This window comes from Adiantum capillus-veneris, chromosome 29 (assembly GCF_014529385.1).
Source record: "Adiantum capillus-veneris isolate H3 chromosome 29, ASM1452938v2, whole genome shotgun sequence".
In the NCBI taxonomy this organism is placed as follows: Eukaryota; Viridiplantae; Streptophyta; class Polypodiopsida; order Polypodiales; family Pteridaceae; genus Adiantum; species Adiantum capillus-veneris.
The window spans coordinates 20,638,859-20,659,475 of record NC_140959.1 but is presented as its reverse complement, the minus strand read 5'-3'; the positions used below and the strand labels follow the sequence as shown (position 1 = coordinate 20,659,475).

The window sequence follows — 20,617 nt, the reverse complement described above, 5'->3', positions numbered from 1 at the left end:
AATAAGTTCAGGGTCGGGACATGAAGATTCTTTAACAAACAAAGCTCTTGGCTGCATTGCCAGATTCTCCTCAAGAACATACGTGTGTTGCAAAAGGGATCGGATCCTTCGTAGAAGAAGAATCTTTCTTAGCTCTAATACCACTGTAACTGATGCCACTCTAACAAGCTTGGACACTCCAAGCAAGAAATCAGTAGCAACACACAAACAGAAACTTCACAATTACTGAACTTTCATAGAGAGAGAGAGAGTTGACACGGCACGGCGGAGTTCCGCGCCCAGACGCATTGTAACAAACTGCTGACGTGTCGACCTACAGTCTACTGAAGAACGGAGCTACCGGCCGAGGGGCCTAAACCCTAAAAGGAACAAGCAACAGAAGAAGTGTCACAAAGTGATGACGTGGTTGACCGAGAGCAGAAACCCTAACCCTAATTTCTGCCAAAAACCCTAACTGCTGAAACCCTAATTGTGGAAACCCTAACCCTAAAACCTGCAAACCCTAATTCTGAAAACCCTAACCCTAAAACCTGCAAACCCTAATTTCTGCCAGAAACCCTAACTGCTGAAACCCTAATTCTGGAAACCCTAACCCTAAAACCTGCAAACCCTAATTTCTGCCAGAAACCCTAACTGCTGAACCATGATTCTGGAAACCCTAACCCTAAAACCTGCAAACCCTAATTCTGCTGCCAGAAACCCTAAAACTGCAAAAACCCTAACCCTAACCCTAAGGACAGATTTCTGTGTTTTGCGACGTGGCAAGCTGTACGGATTTCCATGATTTACGATGGCAGCTTTTTGGCTTTGCTTTTGAACCAGAAGCTTTTGAGTTTTAAAGGCTTTTTACTATAACTGCTTTTCAGGCCAAGGGCCTTTAAATATGAGGCTAGGGCTCATTCTCTGGCATGCTTCAGTACGAAGGTGCAGAGTCTGGAGTACCGGCTTGTACTGTGTTGATGCAATATAAAGAAATACCTAAAGGGGCGCCAAGGTTTGGGGCCAATACTCTCTGGGGTGGAATTCCGCCACTCCGTGTCGCGTGTCGTCTCTCTCCATTTCAGTTCAGTTGTTATTTGAAGTGCTTAAAGTTGTTCAGTTTGTTCTTTTCTATTGGCACGTGGTGCCCGCCTTGTGACACGCATTGGCCCCAAAGTATTGATCACTGCAAAGTACAACTCTCGAGGGACCTTGGCTCTCAGACTCTGCGTCCAGATGCTCTGCAGAGTGAGGCCCCAGGGGCTCTTACAAACAGTACAAGGGATGCCCAAAAGCAAAGCCCCAAAAGCATCGGGTTCAGAAGCACTGAACCCCAAAAGCATCTGTTCCCAAAAGCTGGCGCTGAAACCAGCCCAAAACAACCAATGCTTTTGTAGAAATCCGTATAGCCTGCCACGTCAGCATTCCTACGATCTGCCACGTCAACATGTCAACGCGATTTACGAAAATCCTCAAGAGTTCAAGCTTTTGGTCTCTTTAGGATTTCGGGCCCCACGGCCGGTGCTTCAAAGGGTCTTTCAGTTGGTTGGCTCAGTTTCTCTTGTCAACTCGGCCATTTCTCTTCCAGTTGGGCACGCCACATCATCACTTTGTGACACCAACTCACACTTGACATCAACAGCAGCAACCAAGTTCAATTTTGAAGTCCGGTCACCCCTAGAGCACCTTCTTCACTTGGGTCTATCGAATCTCGATTGAGAGTTGAACACAAGCTCCTTAACTTGCTTTTCTTCGTCGTTATCGACTTCTTCTTCTTTGGCTTTTCTTCTTCATCGTGATCGGCAGCTTCTTCTTTGGCTTTTCTGTTGGATTTCTCTCTTTTATCCTCAGAATCTTCCTCTTCGAATTCAATGTCACTCATACGTGTTCTCATGGGGGTGTTTTGTGTGTATGTATGTGTGTGTGTGTGTGTGTGTGTGTGTGTGTGTGTGTGTTCGGGGTTGGGGAGGAGAGTGTGTGAATAAGAAGAGAAAATTAGAATAACCTCTATCACCAAGCATGGTAGATCTGTTATCTCAATTGCCTCTGGAGTTGCACGTCTGACTAAATCTAGACTGACTGGAGTGACTGGACCCTTGTCGTGCTGTAGCTTGTCCACGGACACATAGGGTTGGATGTGTCACGTGACATCCTCTCCTTTTCAAAGTGAGGTACTGGTACCGAACTGTATGGTGTCGAGGGAGATCGCCAATAGCATCCGGAATCTTGGAAGGGACTCTTTGTCGACCCACTCTGATGTGTGGGTCGTGCGGTACTTGAACTTCATAAAGGTTCAAAGCTTGCTTCTTTGGGCCGCGCCGAAAGCGACAAAAGTCTTTTGAGGCTCCTTCGATGCTTCAACTTCGTCGAGAGTCATGCTTCTTTCTTCTTCAAAAATCTCCATGGCTGAAAATTCTTGAAACCATTTCCAACACAAAAACATGAACATACCCATTCCATGTAAAGTGAGTGGAAAAAATCATGTCTTCCTCAAAGACTGTGCATGCAATGTAGATGAACAAAGAAACAGAGTGTCAAACCGTTCACCACACACACGCAAACAATGAGATCGAATCTTTCTTTTATGATCCAAAACAATCAATTGTGGCAATTCACAACGGAAATGCCCATGCTTGGTGCTCATACTTTCATGTGCTCTTTCTACAACTGTTCATGCCAAGGAAGAGACATGGAATGTGACTTCCTTGAATGCATACTTTTCAGCTTTTCATGAACAATCCGCATACATTCGTGCTCATTCATGAGTGAAACGTGCTCAACGTACAATATCTCATGCCTAGGAAAAGGGATTACATAAAGATGCTGACGAAAATACAGAAACCGATCACGAATGAAACACTCGAACAATGCGTGCGTATGAATCATGAGAACACATAATACTTCCTGTGAGGGTTCTTTGGACGAAGGCTTGAGAGCCAAGATCGGTTCTTCCTGAGGGGGTTCTTTGGACCTAAGCTCGAGAGCCAAGATCGATCCTTCGTGATTGATTGAATCTGTAATGAGGTTAGTTTCACTAGAGAAAGTATCAACTAACATATCATCCTTGTGAACAATCACATCATCTTCATGCAACTCATCGTACTTGTGAGAAATCACATCTTGATCATGCAAATCATCATGCTTGTGAGAAATCACATCTTGATCATGCAAATCATCATGCTCATCATCATCATGCAAAACATTGGCATTCAAATCATCATGCAAATCATTGTCATTCAAATCATCATGCAAATCATGTGTGTCTTGCTTTGGAGAAGTAGACTGAGAGAGTCTCCGTCTCATGAATCTCTTGCATCTGTGCCTGCACTTGAGAAAAGAGTCGCAAGAACTCTTTCATGTGTTGGTCGCTCTTTTCTTGTATGGCTTTATACTCGCGATCAAATTTTGCTTGACTTTCTGTCATAAAATGATGACGTGGTTACCGACAGTAGAAACCCTAAAAATCCTGCAAACCCTAATTTCTACCAAAAACCCTAATTTTACAAAAACCCTATTTCTGGAAACCCTAACCCTAACTGCTGGCTGAAACCCTAAGTGGCTGGAAACCCTAAAATCTGGCGCCAGTGCCACGTGGCAGCAGTGTACGGACGTCCCGGAATTTGTGGAAGCTGGAAAAGCATGCTTTTAGCTACACAAGGGAGAATTGAGAGAGATTGAATTTGCTTTATTTTTACTGACTCTCATTGAGAGAGAGAGAGAGAGAGAAATTGCTTTTGTTCTGAAGCTTTTGGGGCTCTGCTTTTGGGCATCCCTTGTAACATTTAAATACACGGATTAGGGCTCACTTCTGAGAGCATCTGGACGCAGAGTCTGAGAGTGAAACCCTAACCGCTCTCTTGTACTTTGATGATTGATTAATACATAAAGAAATACCGAAAGGGGCGCCACTCTTTGGGGGCAATATCTCTAGGCACGGAACTCCGCCGGGCCAGTGCAAATCTATTGTGATTTGTGAATTGTTTTGAAGTGGTTATTCGGTGCTGTCGCGATTGATTCTTGACTTGGAGTGTCCAAGTCTGTTACACTTTCTTTGTTTTCGCGATCCAATTTGGCTTGACTTTCTTTGTTCTCGCGATCCAATTTGGCTTGACTTTCTTTGGCTTCCAAGTCGTGCTTACGCTCTATGGCCGCCACGCTTTCGTCATAGTCACGATCTATGGCTACCATCTCTTCTTCGTAGGCCTTTCTGTCTGCTTCTCTTTCTGCTTTTCGTGCTTCGCGGTCTAACTTCATGTCCATCACCATCTTGTCGAAAGCCTCCATAGGAGTTAGTGCAATCCTTGATGTAGATGGGAAAGGGGGAGGGTCGGAAAAACCTCCAGGTGGGGAAAATTCTTCGTCGCCTCTCTCATGCTCATCACCTCCAAGCGAAGTAGCCATTCTGCTTCGAGTGATGACTATCCACTGAAGTCTTGGGTTCTTGTGGGTTCTTGGGTTCTTAAGTTCACGAGGAACTTGGGTTCTTGTGGGTCTTGAGGGTCTTGAGTTCTTGAGATCTTGAGGTTCTTCTTTTGCTTGCAATCTGTGTTAGAGAAGGATCTTCTCTTCACCCGAGTTCTGCTCTTTTCCGCAAGCGCACCCCTTGGCGGCCTTGCGCTCATACCAAGGTTGCTTTTTCCCACCTCACGTCGATTGGCCGGCCGCTAAGTGCACGGTCCGCTCTCAATGAGTGAAAAGAAGCACAAGGGGAGGCTGGACAAGCCCTTCTTTCCTCAGATTCATGTCACTCTTCAAAAACACGATTAGGAATCGACACGCCCAAGCGAGCTTCAGTTCGTGCGACCTCAACAAGCAAAAAAAAAACTATGTGGTTCTTGTGGTTCTTTCCTTAAGTGCTACAGAACACTGCCAAAGCTCTGATACCAATGTAAGGTGTAGCGGAATGAATGTTTGAACTTTGCTCAAGATGAGTGCTCCGAACTGTGTTCAAGGTTCCTTTTGTTCTTATGAAAGGAAGAGCCTTCCATTCTTAATGAGAGAGTGCAATGATCACAAACAAAGTAAATGGACACTGTGAATGAAAGTGTATGAGACTAAGAGATAGAGAGAGAAGTGAATACGACACCAGAGATGTTGTAAAACGCTCCTACGAAGGCCCCACTCTCGTCGACGAGAGTGGTCTACTATTGATTGCACAAACTGGTACAATGGGAATGCATGTGACTGATGCAAGTCTAGGCTATGTCGACGACGACGACGGAGATGACGAGGCCGACACTAGGGCTGAAAACTGAAGGTCTTCATCTGCTGTCCAAAGTCGCTAATGGCTGAATTCTGCTTGGACAAAAATGCTGGTTTTGGGGCTGATTTCTGCTGGTCTTTGTCGCTGAAATTCTGCAGGTCTTAGGGCTGAAAACTGCACTTCTTGTAGGGCTGAAACTGCAGGTTCTTTAGGCTGAATCCGATGTTGCTTTACTGCTGAAAAACGCCAGGCCAGAAGTGGGCGATATGGGGATTTTACTAACGCTAGGGCTGAGGGGTTTCTTGCCGATGAAGCTTGATGGAAAAACGCCAGAGCAGGTGAGTCTTTGCAGCTGACTCCTTGAGTCAAAAACGCTAGGCTTGGGATCTGATGGCGATGGCTACCTGATGCAAAACGCCAATGTCTGGAGTCGGTTGGGCGATGATGTCCAAAAACGCTAGGCTTAGGTTGATGGATCTTCTTGCTTGGAGGGAAATCCACCAAGGGTTCTTGCTTGAGAAGTTGCCTGTTGAGCTTGGCTCCTGCTGCCTCTTCTCCCCATTAGTGCTAGTCTAGGTTTGCTTATATACAAACTTACTCAATTTGCCCTACATACTTTCCAACAAAAGTAATAAGCGAAAAATGTCAAAAATAGGGAAAATAGGCTAAAATTTAAATGCACTGGAAAATTCCCCTGAAGGATTCTGATGGATTCTGATGGGAATGCTTATGATCATGCCGTGTGCAACCAGAGGATATGCATCTACACTAAGTGTCTGGACATGCACGCTCTGCGAACAGACTCACAAAAGTGCCAGATCACTTCTAAATCTAGACTCACTGGACTGACTGAACCCTTGTCGTGCTATAGCTTGTCCACAGACACAGGGTTGGATGTGTCACGTGACACTTTTCTTCAGTTCCCGTGCTGGATTTCAACTTTTCTTGGCCTCCCCCCTTGAGAGGTGTTATCTCTGTCAAACTCTCTACGAAAACCCTTGCGTACCCTTGGGGTTCTTTATGGCTTATGCCCTTTACGACAAAGCGATGAGGACGGGAGAGCGCCCGATGCGCGATGGACGAAGGGTGGGAGTGGCTAATAAGTCCGAGGTCGGGACACGAAGATTCTTTAACAAACAAAGCTCTTGGCTGCATTGCCAGATTCTCCTCAAGAACCTACGTGCATTGCAAAAGGGATCGGATCCTTCGTAGAAGAAGAATCTTTCTTAGCTCTGATACCACTGTAACTGATGCCACTCTAACAAGCTTGGACACTCCAAGCAAGAAATCAGTAGCAACACACGAACAGAAACTTCACAATTACTGAACTTTAATAGAGAGAGAGAGAGAGAGTTGACACGGCACGACGGAGTTCCGCGCCCAGACGCATTGGCCCCAAAGTATTGATCACTGCAAAGTACAACTCTCGAGGGACCTTGGCTCTCAGACTCTGCGTCCAGATGCTCTGCAGAGTGAGGCCCCAGGGGCTCTTACAAACAGTACAAGGGATGCCCAAAAGCAAACCCCAAAAGCATCGGGTTCAGAAGCACTGAACCCCAAAAGCATCTGTTCCCAAAAGCTGGCGCTGAAACCAGCCCAAAACATCCAGTGCTTCTGTAGAAATCCGTATAGCCTGCCATTTCAGCATTCCCACGATCTGCCAAGTCAGCATGTCAACGCATTCCTACGATCTGCCAAGTCAGCTCTTTGGAGTTCGAGAAAACTCAATCGAAATATAAACAAAGGTAACACGTCGATAAGAACATGTACAATGTCAACTTAAGACAGGTAAGTGGTTCCAAGACCTTCTCTAGCAATACGGGGATTAAGTAACGATTCCCACTCTCACCAATGCTATTCGGGCTATGTATTGACAAAGTTGAAAAGGTGCTCTTAGAAATTGCACAATGGACCTTGAACCCCTCAACTTAAGACAGGTAAGCGGTTCCAAGACCTTTCCCTAGCACTATGGGATTAAGTGACGATCCCCACTCTCTCCAATGCTATCCAGGCTATGTATTGACAAAGTTGAAAAGGTGCTCCTAGAAATTGCACAAAGAGAGGGGTTCGATGGACCTCGTTTGGGTACGCATCTTATTATGCTACTTTTGTATGCTGATCGTTGGATGACGTGGTATTGTTCACATAAAATCCTTTGACTTTTCAACACCTTCTCAATGCTCTCAAGAATTTCTGTGCCAACAGTGGGCTCTCCGTGTATGTAGCAAAAACCAAGGTGATGGTTGTCCAGACAAATCAGCCTAGAAATATGCCAATTTTTGTATAGCTGGGGCAAGAAATTAAGACCGTCCACGTACTTGAGCATCCACACAAGTGGAGCACATGTAGTGAATGGAGGCTAGAAGCCAGTTGGGCAAGTTATTATTGGTTTGAGAGCCAATGTAACAATTGAAATAGTTGCGGATGGCATGTACGAGCATCTTTATTTCATGCTTTGCAGAGCTGATTCGCTTAGAAGTTGCCGCCCAGTGAATCTGAGAAGTCGAAGCTCAAAAATTGTGAGCAAAGGATTGAATGTGAGGAAGATGGTAAAATATGCAAAGAAACGATGTTCTCCAGAACTAACTATGGTTTTTGACACAGATATTTCCATCCACAGCTGATTTTCCATAGCAGTTGCTGCCCCATTCCCTACTAATCCTCTGCTAGTATTTACCTGCTTCACTAATATGTTCTCAACATTGCAAGCAAGGATCGAATGCGAGGAAGACGCTGGACTTACAGCCAATGATGTTGCCGAGATGGGGGACATTGTTGACGTAAGGAAGAGCTGAGGTTACGAGAATGTTCCGCTTTCCCGGCTGCGGAAGCTTGCAGTCTCCTCCCGTCATTACTTCAATTCACAGCAGACGCTTGCAATAGACTGGAAGTAAAGAGTTTATGCTACGTGCATGTCCTTCTGAGTCCTTCTGCCCTTTGTATTCACAACCCTAGTTGCATGGTTTTTTTGCCCCCTGCATAAGGCTTTACTAAGGCTCTTGGGAGCAATTGTGAACCGTTGGATAAAGCTAGTCGATTAGTGCCACATGGCAAGCTAATGATGGAAATTAAAAAATCTTCCTATTTCTTATAGGGGAATCAATAACTAAACATCGTCTTTTGTATATATTTAGGCCAGTTTTGATAACATTTCTTTTCCTATTTCTACAAAAGAGGGGCGTGGAGTAGTGGGTCCCAAACACTCCTTCTCATCTTGTTATGTACACCATTGTGACTTTTCACCTTGTTTGGCATACAGAAGACCATTGGATAAAGCTTTTTAGTTAGTGCCATATGGTAAGTTAATGATGGCAAACTTTTTTTCTTAATATTTCTTATAAAAGAGGTATTAACTACGCATTATCTTTTGTATATGTAGGCCGCTCTTTTAGTTGACATTTGTTTTCTTATCTTATTTTTATAAAGAGGGGCATTCGATAGTGGGCCACAACACTAAGTTTCTCATCCTCTTATGTAGGCCATTTAAAAGTCATTAAAAGTTTGCCTAAAACTTGGACTCATGGGGTGAAATAAGTTCATTATTCAAAATCTCACTAACACCACAATCTGTGAGTTTATACTACATGCATGCCTCGATGCAGGCTTTTAGCCCTTTTTCATCACAGCCATAGTTGCATGGCTCTTTTTTTACCCGTTCTAACCAATTATTACAAGGGAAATTTACTGAAATGCCTAAAACTTTCCAATATGCCTCATGTTTAGAAAATTTTCCTGAAGTTTCTCAAAAGTTGCTTTCAAATTTTCTTGGTAACATCTTTCAGGTTAATGTTTTCTTTTGGAATTTAAAAAGAAAAATGGTGATTATATTGCGTACTCATGGGATGAAATCATTCATTATGCCAAACTCACAAATGCCACAACTCTTGAGTTTTTTTTTTTGGGAACCTTAGTCATGATATGCAAACAACCAAGTTTGCATGTTATCTTTGTCGTCTAAAATTTCAACCATTTGTTTGTTTTTTTTGCAACCTTGGATTTTTTTTTTTTGCCAAATGATATAAAAACTGTTTTTTTGGTTAAGAAAACTTGCAAGTAGTGTTTATTGACCAATTATTCGTTTTGAAAAGTTGTCTCATACATCCTAGCATGTAAAATGAATTACTATTCTTACTATCCCTCTAAATTAAAGTCCCAAGTGTTGAGCATAGAGAGCAATAAGTGGAATAAGATGTGAATAAAGATACCCAATCCCAAAATAAGGAAAAGGACCAAAACGAGGAGACGATGACCTGAAAAAAATGCTCTCAAAGACTAAGAGCAAGAGCCACGGCAAAAAATGGTTGAAGATTTCAAGATGGAAGAGACTCTAGAGCAATGAGAAAGAGCCATTGAAAGTTGCAAAAGATGTCGAGTAATCTAGCTGTTTTAAAATCCCTTCAAAAATTGAAGAGAAGGAAGAGAAAAAGGAGGTCAAAATTGAAGAAGACAGGCACACACTAATGAGAATGTTCTACCACATATGATAGGTACCCAACATACAATAGTAGTTCACAATTATTGATGAGTTGAAAAATATGGCTACACTAGAACTAACGAAAAAAAAGGCAAGCAACATCACAATAGCAAAAAAGCAAGTGCCTATTTGCAAAGAGAAATTGGAGCAGATGATGGAAGAACAAAAGTTGATATAGACATCTCTCAAAGCAACGTTATAGCAAACCACTACAAAGTTGCAAAGATCTAAGTCCTAAGCAGGGATAATAAGAAAAGATAATCGCATAAAATGGTTGTGACTAGCCATTAGAATCCCCAAAACAAAAGCGGTTTTTTTTTTTTGGAATTTCTTAGAAGGTGTTGCTTGTGCAATAATGGAAGCTAGGGATATGGTGGGATATGCCACATGGCTCAACTTTGCAACCAAACTAATTAGATTTTAATTTCATTAGTCTCCTAAAGGTGAACGAAATGACCATACAACCTATTACCCCTATGTGCCAAGTAAACTTTGCAACATTTTGATCCAATTTGAGAGAGTTTTGACTAGTTTTTTGAAAAATTACATCTCATAGAATTTTGCCTGTATGAAGCAAATTTTGGGAATCTATGGCTAGCATTGTACATTAGAAAACAAAGTGGATGTAAAGTCCTCAAATAACATTATATTGTAAAATGTCAATACAAAATTCATAATTTTGTTGATTTTCAATGTAAGAACACTTTGAGCAAGAGTGAAACTTGTAGACACATTGAAGGCACTACTGATGTATACTTTGTGGGCTTTGTTTTAGCTCATGTGAATTAGAGAGTCTTTCGGAACATATGATGGTGTTATCTCGCAAACTTAGTTCTTGATTTGGAACTATCTTGCTTCAAATAAACAAAATTACAATTTCATTTACTAGATTGATTTCAATAAATAGCCATATCCAACCTACTCTCTAGGTCTTGTATACTTATTTGGAAGAATCTAAGGCCACTTGATACACCTTTTGGAGAAAAAGATTATATTTTCTATGCCTATTGGCTTCACCACATGAGTGACGAATCAAGCATTAGATTTGGCTCTTTTTAACGTTGAAGGCCTTGGTAAAACATTACAAAAGCAAGCAATAGAAAAAAGAATGACCTTAACTTGCTTGGCTCTAAGAATGATTTATATGGCATGTTGATTATATTTTCACATTGTGATGCAATTCTTACTAGATTAGATGAGGAGAAATGCAAGATGATTAGTTGTATTATTCATTGCATCTTTCGGAGAAAGGAGATCCCTCGACCCTCAGATTCAAGGTGTAGCATGACATTTAGAATTTGACGGCCTCATGATTGTGAGGTCTATGTATCATTTTGGTTTGATTGAATGAGATCTTGATTTTATTAGGTTTGGGCTTGTGGAGATGGTGACTATTTTTCATGCGCTTTGTCAAGAAATGGTGCTCTCTACAATGCTCAGTCAAGTAGTCTGTGAATATTGTTTCTCACAATTTTTTATTTGTTTAATGCATTTTTGTGTTATGCAATGTATTTATTAAGACCTTGCCATAGAAGTTGTTCGAGTTTACCACTCTTTTTATGTGGAAAAAGAAAACTTGTCATGTTGGATGGAGGACACAAATTTTTTGCTTTTACTCGCTTTTTCTAGATATCAAACAAGTGTAAATGAGAAGCATGAGGCTTCCTAAACTTTGCATGCATATTAGACCCCTTCCCTTCAAAATCCCAAGACTCTATCAAATTTTTGGCATTGGAGTTATTTTTTGATGGGTAGCGCATGCTCATCCATAAAACACAATAAAAATACCCCAAAATGGCCAGAATGCCTAGCAAAATGCCACATTAATTGGATCCTTAGAGCCTTGTGCATTCATGTGAAAATACATCTTACATGAATGCAATAAGATGTATTTGCACATGAATGCACAAGGCACTAGGGGGTCCATATACTCATCCCCAATATCAAATTGGTTCTCATGTACTTTCCTTCAAGGCACTTACACTATTTTAGAAGAGCTGAGGTGCTTCAAAATCAACCAAACTTACATATGCCATTCTTTGTCCCTTGATATGGGATTTGTATTGCATTTTGCACCTTTGACTTCATTCGGTTAGGCATTAATAGAGCTTACCTTAAAACGCTTAGATATCTTAATGAGTAATAAACCTAAGACTTAAGCACTTGTTAATCAAACCTACCAAGGTTTTATTGCTTTACTTAGAAAAAGGCTTAATCTAGAAGTTTTTGTCATAAATTTAATTGATGTACAAACATTCAGTGCCTCGTAAGTTAGCATAATTGTCTATTGTATTTTGTCACAGTTGGGCATTAAAAAACTCGAAACATGTAAAAATTTATATAAATGAACCAAAAAAATAAGATACTTTATTCCAAGTTTATTATACTCTGCATTGGCTTAAAACGTTTGCCCAAGTCTTTTAAGGGAATAAGCACGTCTAACAAGATGTAGTGGATGGATAACAAATGGCCGTCACTATCGAGCCAACGGTGGCATTGTCTGCACGCACAAACATAGAGAGAGAGAGAGAGAGAGAGAGAGAGAGAGAGAGAGAGAGAGGCAACTAAAATTAGCCTTGAAAAAGAGCACCAAGATTGTGCAGGCTCCATGCCTACCACTACCTCTAAGCAAGCAGGCAGTGCCAAGAAAGTCACTACTTGTGCAAGGCCTTGTAATGGGTTCCTGTCATTCGTTAAAAAAGTCCAAAGTGAAGGCTTTAGGTTTCTAAGCAAGGAATGTTCACCAAGTATAACAATTTGTTATTGAAGAGTTTTTTCCTTGTTCAAAGCTTGGAGTCGTGCCTCTTGTGAATTGATGCAACGACGGTTGATAGCTTTGAGTGATATGAACAATCCTTCCCAATAAGCCTTACAAATGGGGATAAGCTTATGCTCTACCAAAAAATTTGTCTTTAGTCAAATGAACCTCTAAATGTCATGCTCTTTTGAATTAGAATCTCTATACTTGGATTCAAAGAATAGCAACATAGGCCTTTGGGATTCCATGTCATGGTGTCTTAATTGTGTCGGTAACTATATTGAGCAATGTAACATTTAATGGCCTAAAAACTTGTGTGTAGCGGAAATTAGCATGAACATAGTGGGTATTTCATTAGAATAGATTCCTAATGAGAATTACAAGAGTGCTTGGGTGGAGAGAGCAACAAAAAGCATAACATCTAGTTAGATAGCATGAACAATACTTTCAAAAGAGAGAGAAATTAAGCTATTGACAACAGTTGAGGACCGGATTTGCATGGAGCCGGTCCCCCCTCCAAAAGGCTTTGTATTATGGTTTCTCCCATCAAGAGAGACATTGTACAATACAATTCTTTGTGTTCCTTCAGGACTAGCTAGTGCAATGAAGATGAAACCTTCATGCACTAAGCAAAACACTTAGCAAACACAACATCAATTATTCCCGATCTCAGACCCAAGACCTCACACACCTTCAAAGATGGTGAGAGCTAGCAGGGTATGAGAGTAGATTGAGAGGAAGAAGGAGTATCTTACGAGAAAGATGTACATCTCCTCACATAATCACTCATATTAGCATAGCTTAGCTTAGTAATTAGCATGGTAGAGGAGATGAGCATGCATTGAAGCTTGGCTCTTGGTTGGACTTGCATCACAAAGCCAAGAGTTGTTGGTGTAGGCCTCCCTTCTCACAAGCTTGGAGTAGGTGGTAAGCTTTCCATTAAAGCTTGAGAAGGAGAGAGAGTCTTCTTTACTTCACACATGAGATTGTGTGAGTGTGTGTGTGTGATAATGCCTTCCAAAAATCAGCCCCCTCTCTCTCTTGGGCGACCCCTCTTGCTATTTGCTCTTGCTATTCTCTCATTGGACCTCCCTAGGGCTAGCCAATGACAATTAAGCAGCATAAGTGATAGCCTTCTGACATGTGTCTCCCTTTCCCCTTTTGTGAGAGCTTTAGGTAATTTAATAATTCAACTAAACTCTCATTGGACCCCTTTGCCTCCTGGCCAATAGAAATCAGGCAAGCCATTGGGCTGTTGAATGCTCATTGGACCCCTTGGGAGACTGTCCAATAGTCTTCTAGAGGACTTAATTCTCATCGGTTCTTTTATTAAGTGTTTTTAAATTAATTAAACTAGATTTACTCTAGCCTAATTCTCATTGGTCCACCTCCAAGGCCATCCAATAGGAATTGGGTACACCTTGTGGGCATCTGGCCTAGGGAACTGACATGTGTCCCTCATTCCCTTTGTGTAAAGGGAGATTGTGTGTGTGTGTGTGGCTTTCTCTCTCATCCCCTACATGCAAGGCTCGCCCCCTCCTAAGTAGGGATTGTAAAGACTTTTTTGTACACACAGAAAGCATTCAATTCCCCTATGGTTGACCTTTGGACACAACCTTTGAATTTTGGAACCTTAGCATTATGGAAGTCTTAATGGGTTGAACCTTAGGGTCTTTTTAGCCCATTGTTGCAAATGGCTCTTTTGCAGATGGCCCCCCCTTTGGATCCCTATTTTCCCTCCTTTGGATCCCTACCTTGGCCTGTCTGCTAGCTTAACCAATATTCTAGCTTTTTCTCCCCTGGCACTTCCCCATATAAATGATCAGTTTAACATGAGAAAATCATTTAGGAGAATTAGATATTGATTATTATGACATTACTTCTCTCTTGAAATCATAATCGTCCTCGACTATGGTGTAGAGAAGATAAAGCATATTCATGAGTCCTTTTCTTAGCGTGTAGAGGATCCCTATGTTACCCTACGACATCATTCCACAATGGATGACTAGTCCATTTGGTGCTTGAGAGCCTGAGGCTGCCGCAAGCATGCCTGCACATTAGTCCTTTCAATTTTCCATAGTAGAGTGACAAGCTCTACTTGGTGTTTGGGAGACGTCGTCTCCGCAAACTTGATCTAAGCATGCATACTACTTCATTTTTGTGCACAGTAAAGAAAAAGAGAGTCTTATAAGACAAAAACTTTGTTTATTTTTAACATTTTGTACATTTGCTTACTCTTGGGAAGCATTGTAAGCATTGACAAGGTTTAGGTTATCCTTTAATTGTATGCCTTGCATCCATCTAGCATCTTCAAAAGGATAATTCTTAAACTTAATAAGATATCGTCGGATAGTCTTACCGCCTCTTAGTACCTTCTCTTCATGTCGGAGAATGGACTCGGGCTGCAGCACCTCCTCTTGGTCCTCGATCTCCGGTGGGTCTTCAATAGTTGGTTCTTGAGGTGGCTCTCCTTTGTAAGGCTTTAATAGGCTCACATGGAAAGCATTGTGTATGAGCCAATGATTGGGCAACTTGAGTTGATAGGCCATCTCATTGATTGGCCTAAGAATCTGGAAGGGACCATAGTACCTTTTTGCTAGTTTAGCATGGTACTTTTGGTGTCCCGTAGGATTCTTGCCCGTCGTGTGCCTTAATCGAGCCTTGGGAAACTTAATTAAGACCCAATCATTTTCTTTAACGGTTTGGGCTCTTCTGTGCTTGTCAGCAACAGCCTTTTTCCTTTGCTGTGAGATAGAGATAGCATCCTTAATCTTTTGAAAAGATTCTTGTAGGTCCCGGCTATACTCATCTACAACGAAGATCTTCCCATGTACCTTAAGTAGCAAGGGAATTTTTGATCTTCCCTCAATTACCTCGAAGGTGCTTTTCCCGTGGAAGTATGTATAGTGTTATTGTAAGCATACTCCACTAAGGGTAAGTACTTCTCCCATTGGGATCTTTGATCTACTTCCGTTACATAGGCTTTTAGTAGATCGAGAATGGTTAGGTTAGCTATTTCACTTTGGCCATCCGTTTGTGGATGATAGGCCAAAGAGAAATTTAGCCTTGTCCCTAAATTCTCAAAGAGACACTTCCAGAAATTACTGGTCATTCTAGGATCTCTATCCGACACTATGGACATTGGCAAGCCATGGTACTTGAAAATTTGTGAAATGAAGAGGGTTGCCATTTGATGGGCTTTGATAGTCTTTTTGACAGGTATAAAATGAGCTTGTTTATTGAACCTGTCTACTATCGTCCATATTCCCGTATTCCCATGGATAGATTTAGGCAATCCAAAGATAAAATCCATGGATATGCTCTCCCATGGTGAATTAGGGATTGGCAAGGGTTGAAGCAATCCAAGTTGCTTCCCTCTATCAAATTTTTTCTTTTGGCATACCACACATTTAGAAACATACTCTTGTATGTTCACTTTCATGGTAGGCCAATAGAAATATGTTTCAATTCCCTTTTAAGATAGATTGAATCCCTCTATGCCCCGCATAAGGTGGAGCATGAGATTCATACATTACTTTCTCACGTAGTGAGTTAGTAACACATAGTCTATTGCCATAGAGAAGATAACCATCTTGTAAAGTAAATGGTTCTTCTTTCTTCCGTAATGCAAGGGCTGAAATCACATCTCTAAAATCGGGATCAATAGCGTACTCATCTATCATTGAAGATAGATCATTGTGAGTTGCTATGGAAACTGCATTCACTCTCGGCCGTCTTGAGAGTGCATCAGCTACTTGATTATGCTTGCCAGCAATGTGAGCAATATGAAAATGAAATTGCGAAAGGAAATTTGCCCACCTCATTTTTTTGTCGGAGAGCTTGGTCTGTGTCATGAAGTACTTAAGACTTTGGTGATCCGTTCGCAGAATGAAAGGAGTCCCCAATAAATAGTGCTTCCATGAGTCTAAGGCATGTAGAACTGCGAGGAGTTCCTTTTCATGTATGCCTAGAGCTTGCTCAACAGGGTCGAGCCTTCAACTTTCATAGCCTATGGCGTGCCCTTTTTGAAGCAAAACAGCTCCAAGGCAATCACCACAAGCATTACATTGGACCTCAAATGGTTTTGAGAGATTTGGTAGTGTAAGAATAGGTTGAGAGATAAGCTTTTCTTTAAGCTTTTCGAAAGCATTGTTCTCCTTAGCAGACCATGTATACCTAACGCTTTTCTTTCTTAGGTCATGTAATGGTCTCGCAATTTGTGAGAACTTTTCTATGAAGCGTCTATAGTATGCACACATACCTATAAAGCTTCTTAGTTCATGAAGATTCTTTGGTTTAGGCCATCCTTTTATTACCTCTAACTTTGATGGATCCATTTGGATGCCATCTTGAGAGATAATGTGACCTAAATACTGAATCTCTTGCAAGAAAAATTCACTTTTCTTTCGATTAACATAAAGTTTATTCTCTCTTAAAACTTGAAATATTACCTGGAGGTGTTGCTTGTGTTCGTCTAATGAATTAGAGTAGATGATAATATCATCAAAGAACACTCCAGTGAAGGTTTGATGAGGCCTGAACATCTTCTCCATCAAGCGGTTGAATGTGGCTGGTGCATTGGTCAAGCCAAAAGGCATGACAATGTATTCGTAAAGACCAAACGTAGTGCGAAATGCGGTCTTTACAATGTCTTGATCAACTATCCTTATTTGATGATAGCCACTTTTTAGGTCAATCCCACTGAAGTAGGTCGATCCTTGTAGCTTATCAAATAGGTCTTCTACCCGTGGAACGGGAAACCAATTCTTGATAGTGATCCTATTTAGTGCTCTATAGTTGACACACATACGATATGTGCCGTCTTTCTTTTGCACTAATAGCACAGGTGAGCAAAATGGAGATGAGCTAGGCCTAACCATGCCCTTCTTAACTAACTCATGTACTTGCCGCATAATCTCCTCTTGTTGAGCTTGAGAAACTCTATAAGGAGGTTTGTTAGGCGGTGAACTTCCTGGAAGAAGTTCAATTGCATGGTCATCATTACCTCGTTTAGGAGGTAGCTCACAAGGGATGTCGTCAATAAAAACATCTTGAAACCCCTTGAGAAAATTGGATAACTCTAATTCCTTTTGGTTGCTTTTATTTTCTTTTGCTAAAGCATTAGGTTCATTTTGAGAATCTTTAACAAAAATCATGTACACGAAAATAGAGCTCTTTATTGACTTGTTGAAAGCTGGTGTATGTACAATGGGGATAGTGTTACCCATTTCCTTTAGCATCTATATACATGTCTTTTTCCCTGAACTTAAAGGAGATTCTCCTTTCAGGGAATTTAACATTGGCAGCCAGGCGGTCAAACCATGGTGCCCCTAGGATTACATCCTCATGCTTGAGAGGAGAGATAAAGAAGTCCTCTTTGTCCACATAGCTTTGGACATGAAGCCTCAATTTCCCGATTAAGGGAGTGACTGAAGCTTGTTGCCCCTTGAAAGCACTGTCTACGGGTAGAACATCTCCCATCTCATAGGCTTGTATGCCTAGCTTGATGGCCAACTCTATAGATATAAAATTGTGAGTAGAACCAGGGTCAAAGAGAATCAAAACATCATGTTCTCTTACCTTTCCCCAAGCATGGCATAGAGGAGATCCTTTGTGGTGAGTTTGGTGAGTCTCCTCCTCTTGGATTTCAACCAAGGTAGCTCTAGGAGGATCTTGGCGGTTGTTCTTTTGGGGACAAGCGCGATACGTATGCCCTTGTTCGCCGCACTTGAAACACCGGTTATCCTTGCGATAATGCTCAGGCTCTTCAGGAGAGAGTTTGTTTTTACCTTTGTAAACTCCCTTCTCTTTAGCTTTGTTAGAGTTGCCCTTAGGAGACTTTTGGACATTGTCCTTCCCCTTAGGCTCGTTGGAACCCTTGTTTTCCGTGGGCTTATTATTTCTTTTAGCCCCCGTTTGGAAATTGATTCGAGAGGCCACCATAGTATGGTGTATTATCGTCGATATGGTACGTGGCCTTTGGGAGTTGACATACTCTGCCATTTCTTCGGTTGAGCCCGCACAAAACTGTTGCTTTTGCTCTCCAAAATCCAACTTTTTGAAGACAGTGGCTTTGAGTTGTAGGTCCCAAAACTTGTCTACATATTTGTGGATGGATTCATAGGGAGAGAGCTTTAAGCTTCGCCATTTGGTGAGTACTTTGTCTTTGGCATCGGTGGCTAAAAACTGCTTCATAATGGAAGCTCTTAAAGCTTTCCATGTTCGTGGAGTTTCACCGTTGGCTCGTAGGCTAGACCACCATTGCCTGGCGGACTTTTGAAAGTGCATAGCTACATGGCGTAGCTTAGAGGACTCCGTGAAGCCCTCATCTCCAAACGCCGCATCAAACTGTTGGATAAAGGCCAAGACTTTGTCCGTAGCACCAAAGGTGACATCATAGGTAAGGAGAGATGCTCTTTTCTCCCTCTTTGAACTTCTTGAGCTTGGAGGACCTCTTCCACGCGGCATAGGATTTCCTATGGCCTCTTCTTTTTGATGGTTCAAAGGTTGCACCATCACTTTCTTCAGAAGGTGAAGAATTTGAGGAAGGTGGAGAAGAGGGTGACCTCTTTCTCGCCTTTTTCTTGTCTTGATCTTCGTCATCTTCACCATCACTTTCATAAGAGGAAGAGGATGAAGAAGATGGAGAAGAGGGTGTCCTCTTTCTTGCCTTTTTCTTCTCTTGCTTTTTATCATCCCTCTTTGAATTATGGTGTGAAGAAGGGTGCGATGGTCTTCTCCACTTTGGTGGTGATGGAGAGCGTTTAGCCCGCTGTCTTCGTGGATCCATCTCCGTCGAGGTGGCGGGAGACTCACTTCTTTCTCGTTCCTTCGGTGGAGGCTCTTGAGTTCTCCTTTGGAAAGGAGATGCAACGTCAAGAAGTAAATTCTTGAGCCCTTCGTATGGATTCTCTTCTTCTCCCCGAATCGGAGAGAGACCTCTTTTGGAAGTCTCACAAGGAGGCTTCCTAGGTGTTCTCTCGTCATGGTGATGAGCTTGGAGAATCCCATGAGCACGGAGCTGCCGTTGTACTTCACTTTGGAGAGATGGATTGCCCATGGCTTGTTGAAGCCTAGAAACAAGATAGTTAACAAGCATCGGAGCATCATTAGTCGCTTGCTCATTAGCAAAATCAAAGTTATCAACATTAATTTCACTCTCTTTACTATTGTCAGCCATTCTAACAACTTTTACGTGTCAACTTTTTAGGTGTACTTTGGCACTTCAAGCCCTAGTTGCTACTCCTCTTTACCCCATTAGAAAAAGCACTCAAGCTACTGTACCCGTGGCTCGAATACCATTAATTGCAAGGAATAGAAGAGAGGGTCTTTCAACACCAAAACAACACCGGCTCTTGTCAAGCTTCTAATAGCTAAATAGTGGTTAAGCCGTAGGCAAGCCCCGTAGGACTCCACTATTAAGACCATAGCTCTCGACGGTGATGCCCCATTAACTGCACGAAGGCAGGCGCACTGCAAGGCTGAAAAATCCCTATTCTACTTACTCACAGGCAATTAATAATACCAACCATTTATAGCTAGTTTGAGGACCTCCCTTCTTGAGCAAGAAAAGAGAAAGCTTGTGCTCTGATACCAATGTAACATTTAATGGCCTAAAAACTTGTGTGTAGCGGAAATTAGCATGAACATAGTGGGCATTTCATTAGAATAGATTCCTAATGAGAATTACAAGAGTGCTTGGGTGGAGAGAGCAACAAAAAGCATAACATCTAGTTAGATAGCATAAACAATACTTTCAAAACAGAGAGAAATTAAGCTATTGACAACAATTGAGGACTGGATTTGCATGGAGTCGGTCCCCCCTCCAAAAGGCTTTGTATTATGGTTTCTCCCATCAAGAGAGACATTGCACAATACACTTCTTTGTGTTCCTTCAAGACTAGCTAGTGCAATGAAGATGAAAGCTTCATGCACTAAGAAAAACACTTAGCAAACACAACATCAATTATCCCTGGTCTCAGACCCAAGACCTCACACACCTTCAAAGATGGTGAGAGCTAGCAGGGTATGAGAGTAGATTGAGAGGAAGAAGGAGTATCTTACGAGAAAGATGTACATCTCCTCACATAATCACTCATATTAGCATAGCTTAGCTTAGTAATTAGCATGGTAGAGGAGATGAGCATGCATTGAAGCTTGGCTCTTGGTTGGATTTGCATCACAAAGCCAAGAGTTGTTGGTG

General features: G+C 41.8%; 1 protein-coding gene across 2 annotated transcripts in view; it reads right to left on the bottom strand.

The window, feature by feature from the left end:
* Positions 1-8,164, bottom strand: part of LOC147418865 (methionine-tRNA ligase, putative / methionyl-tRNA synthetase, putative / MetRS) — a 38,325-nt gene extending 30,161 nt beyond the window's left edge. Inside the window, exons 1-2 of one of the 2 annotated variants that reach the window (XM_086506338.1) lie at positions 7,926-8,070; positions 1,985-2,993 (exon numbers count right to left, since the gene is read on the bottom strand). In XM_086506338.1, the coding sequence (XP_086362464.1) occupies positions 1,985-2,000 (16 nt within the window). In that variant the 5' untranslated portion in view covers positions 2,001-2,993; positions 7,926-8,070. Of the gene's footprint in view, positions 1-1,984; positions 2,994-7,925 lie in introns of both variants that reach the window. The other variant, XM_086506337.1, reaches the window with a different exon arrangement.
* Positions 8,165-20,617: the final 12,453 nt, after the last annotated feature.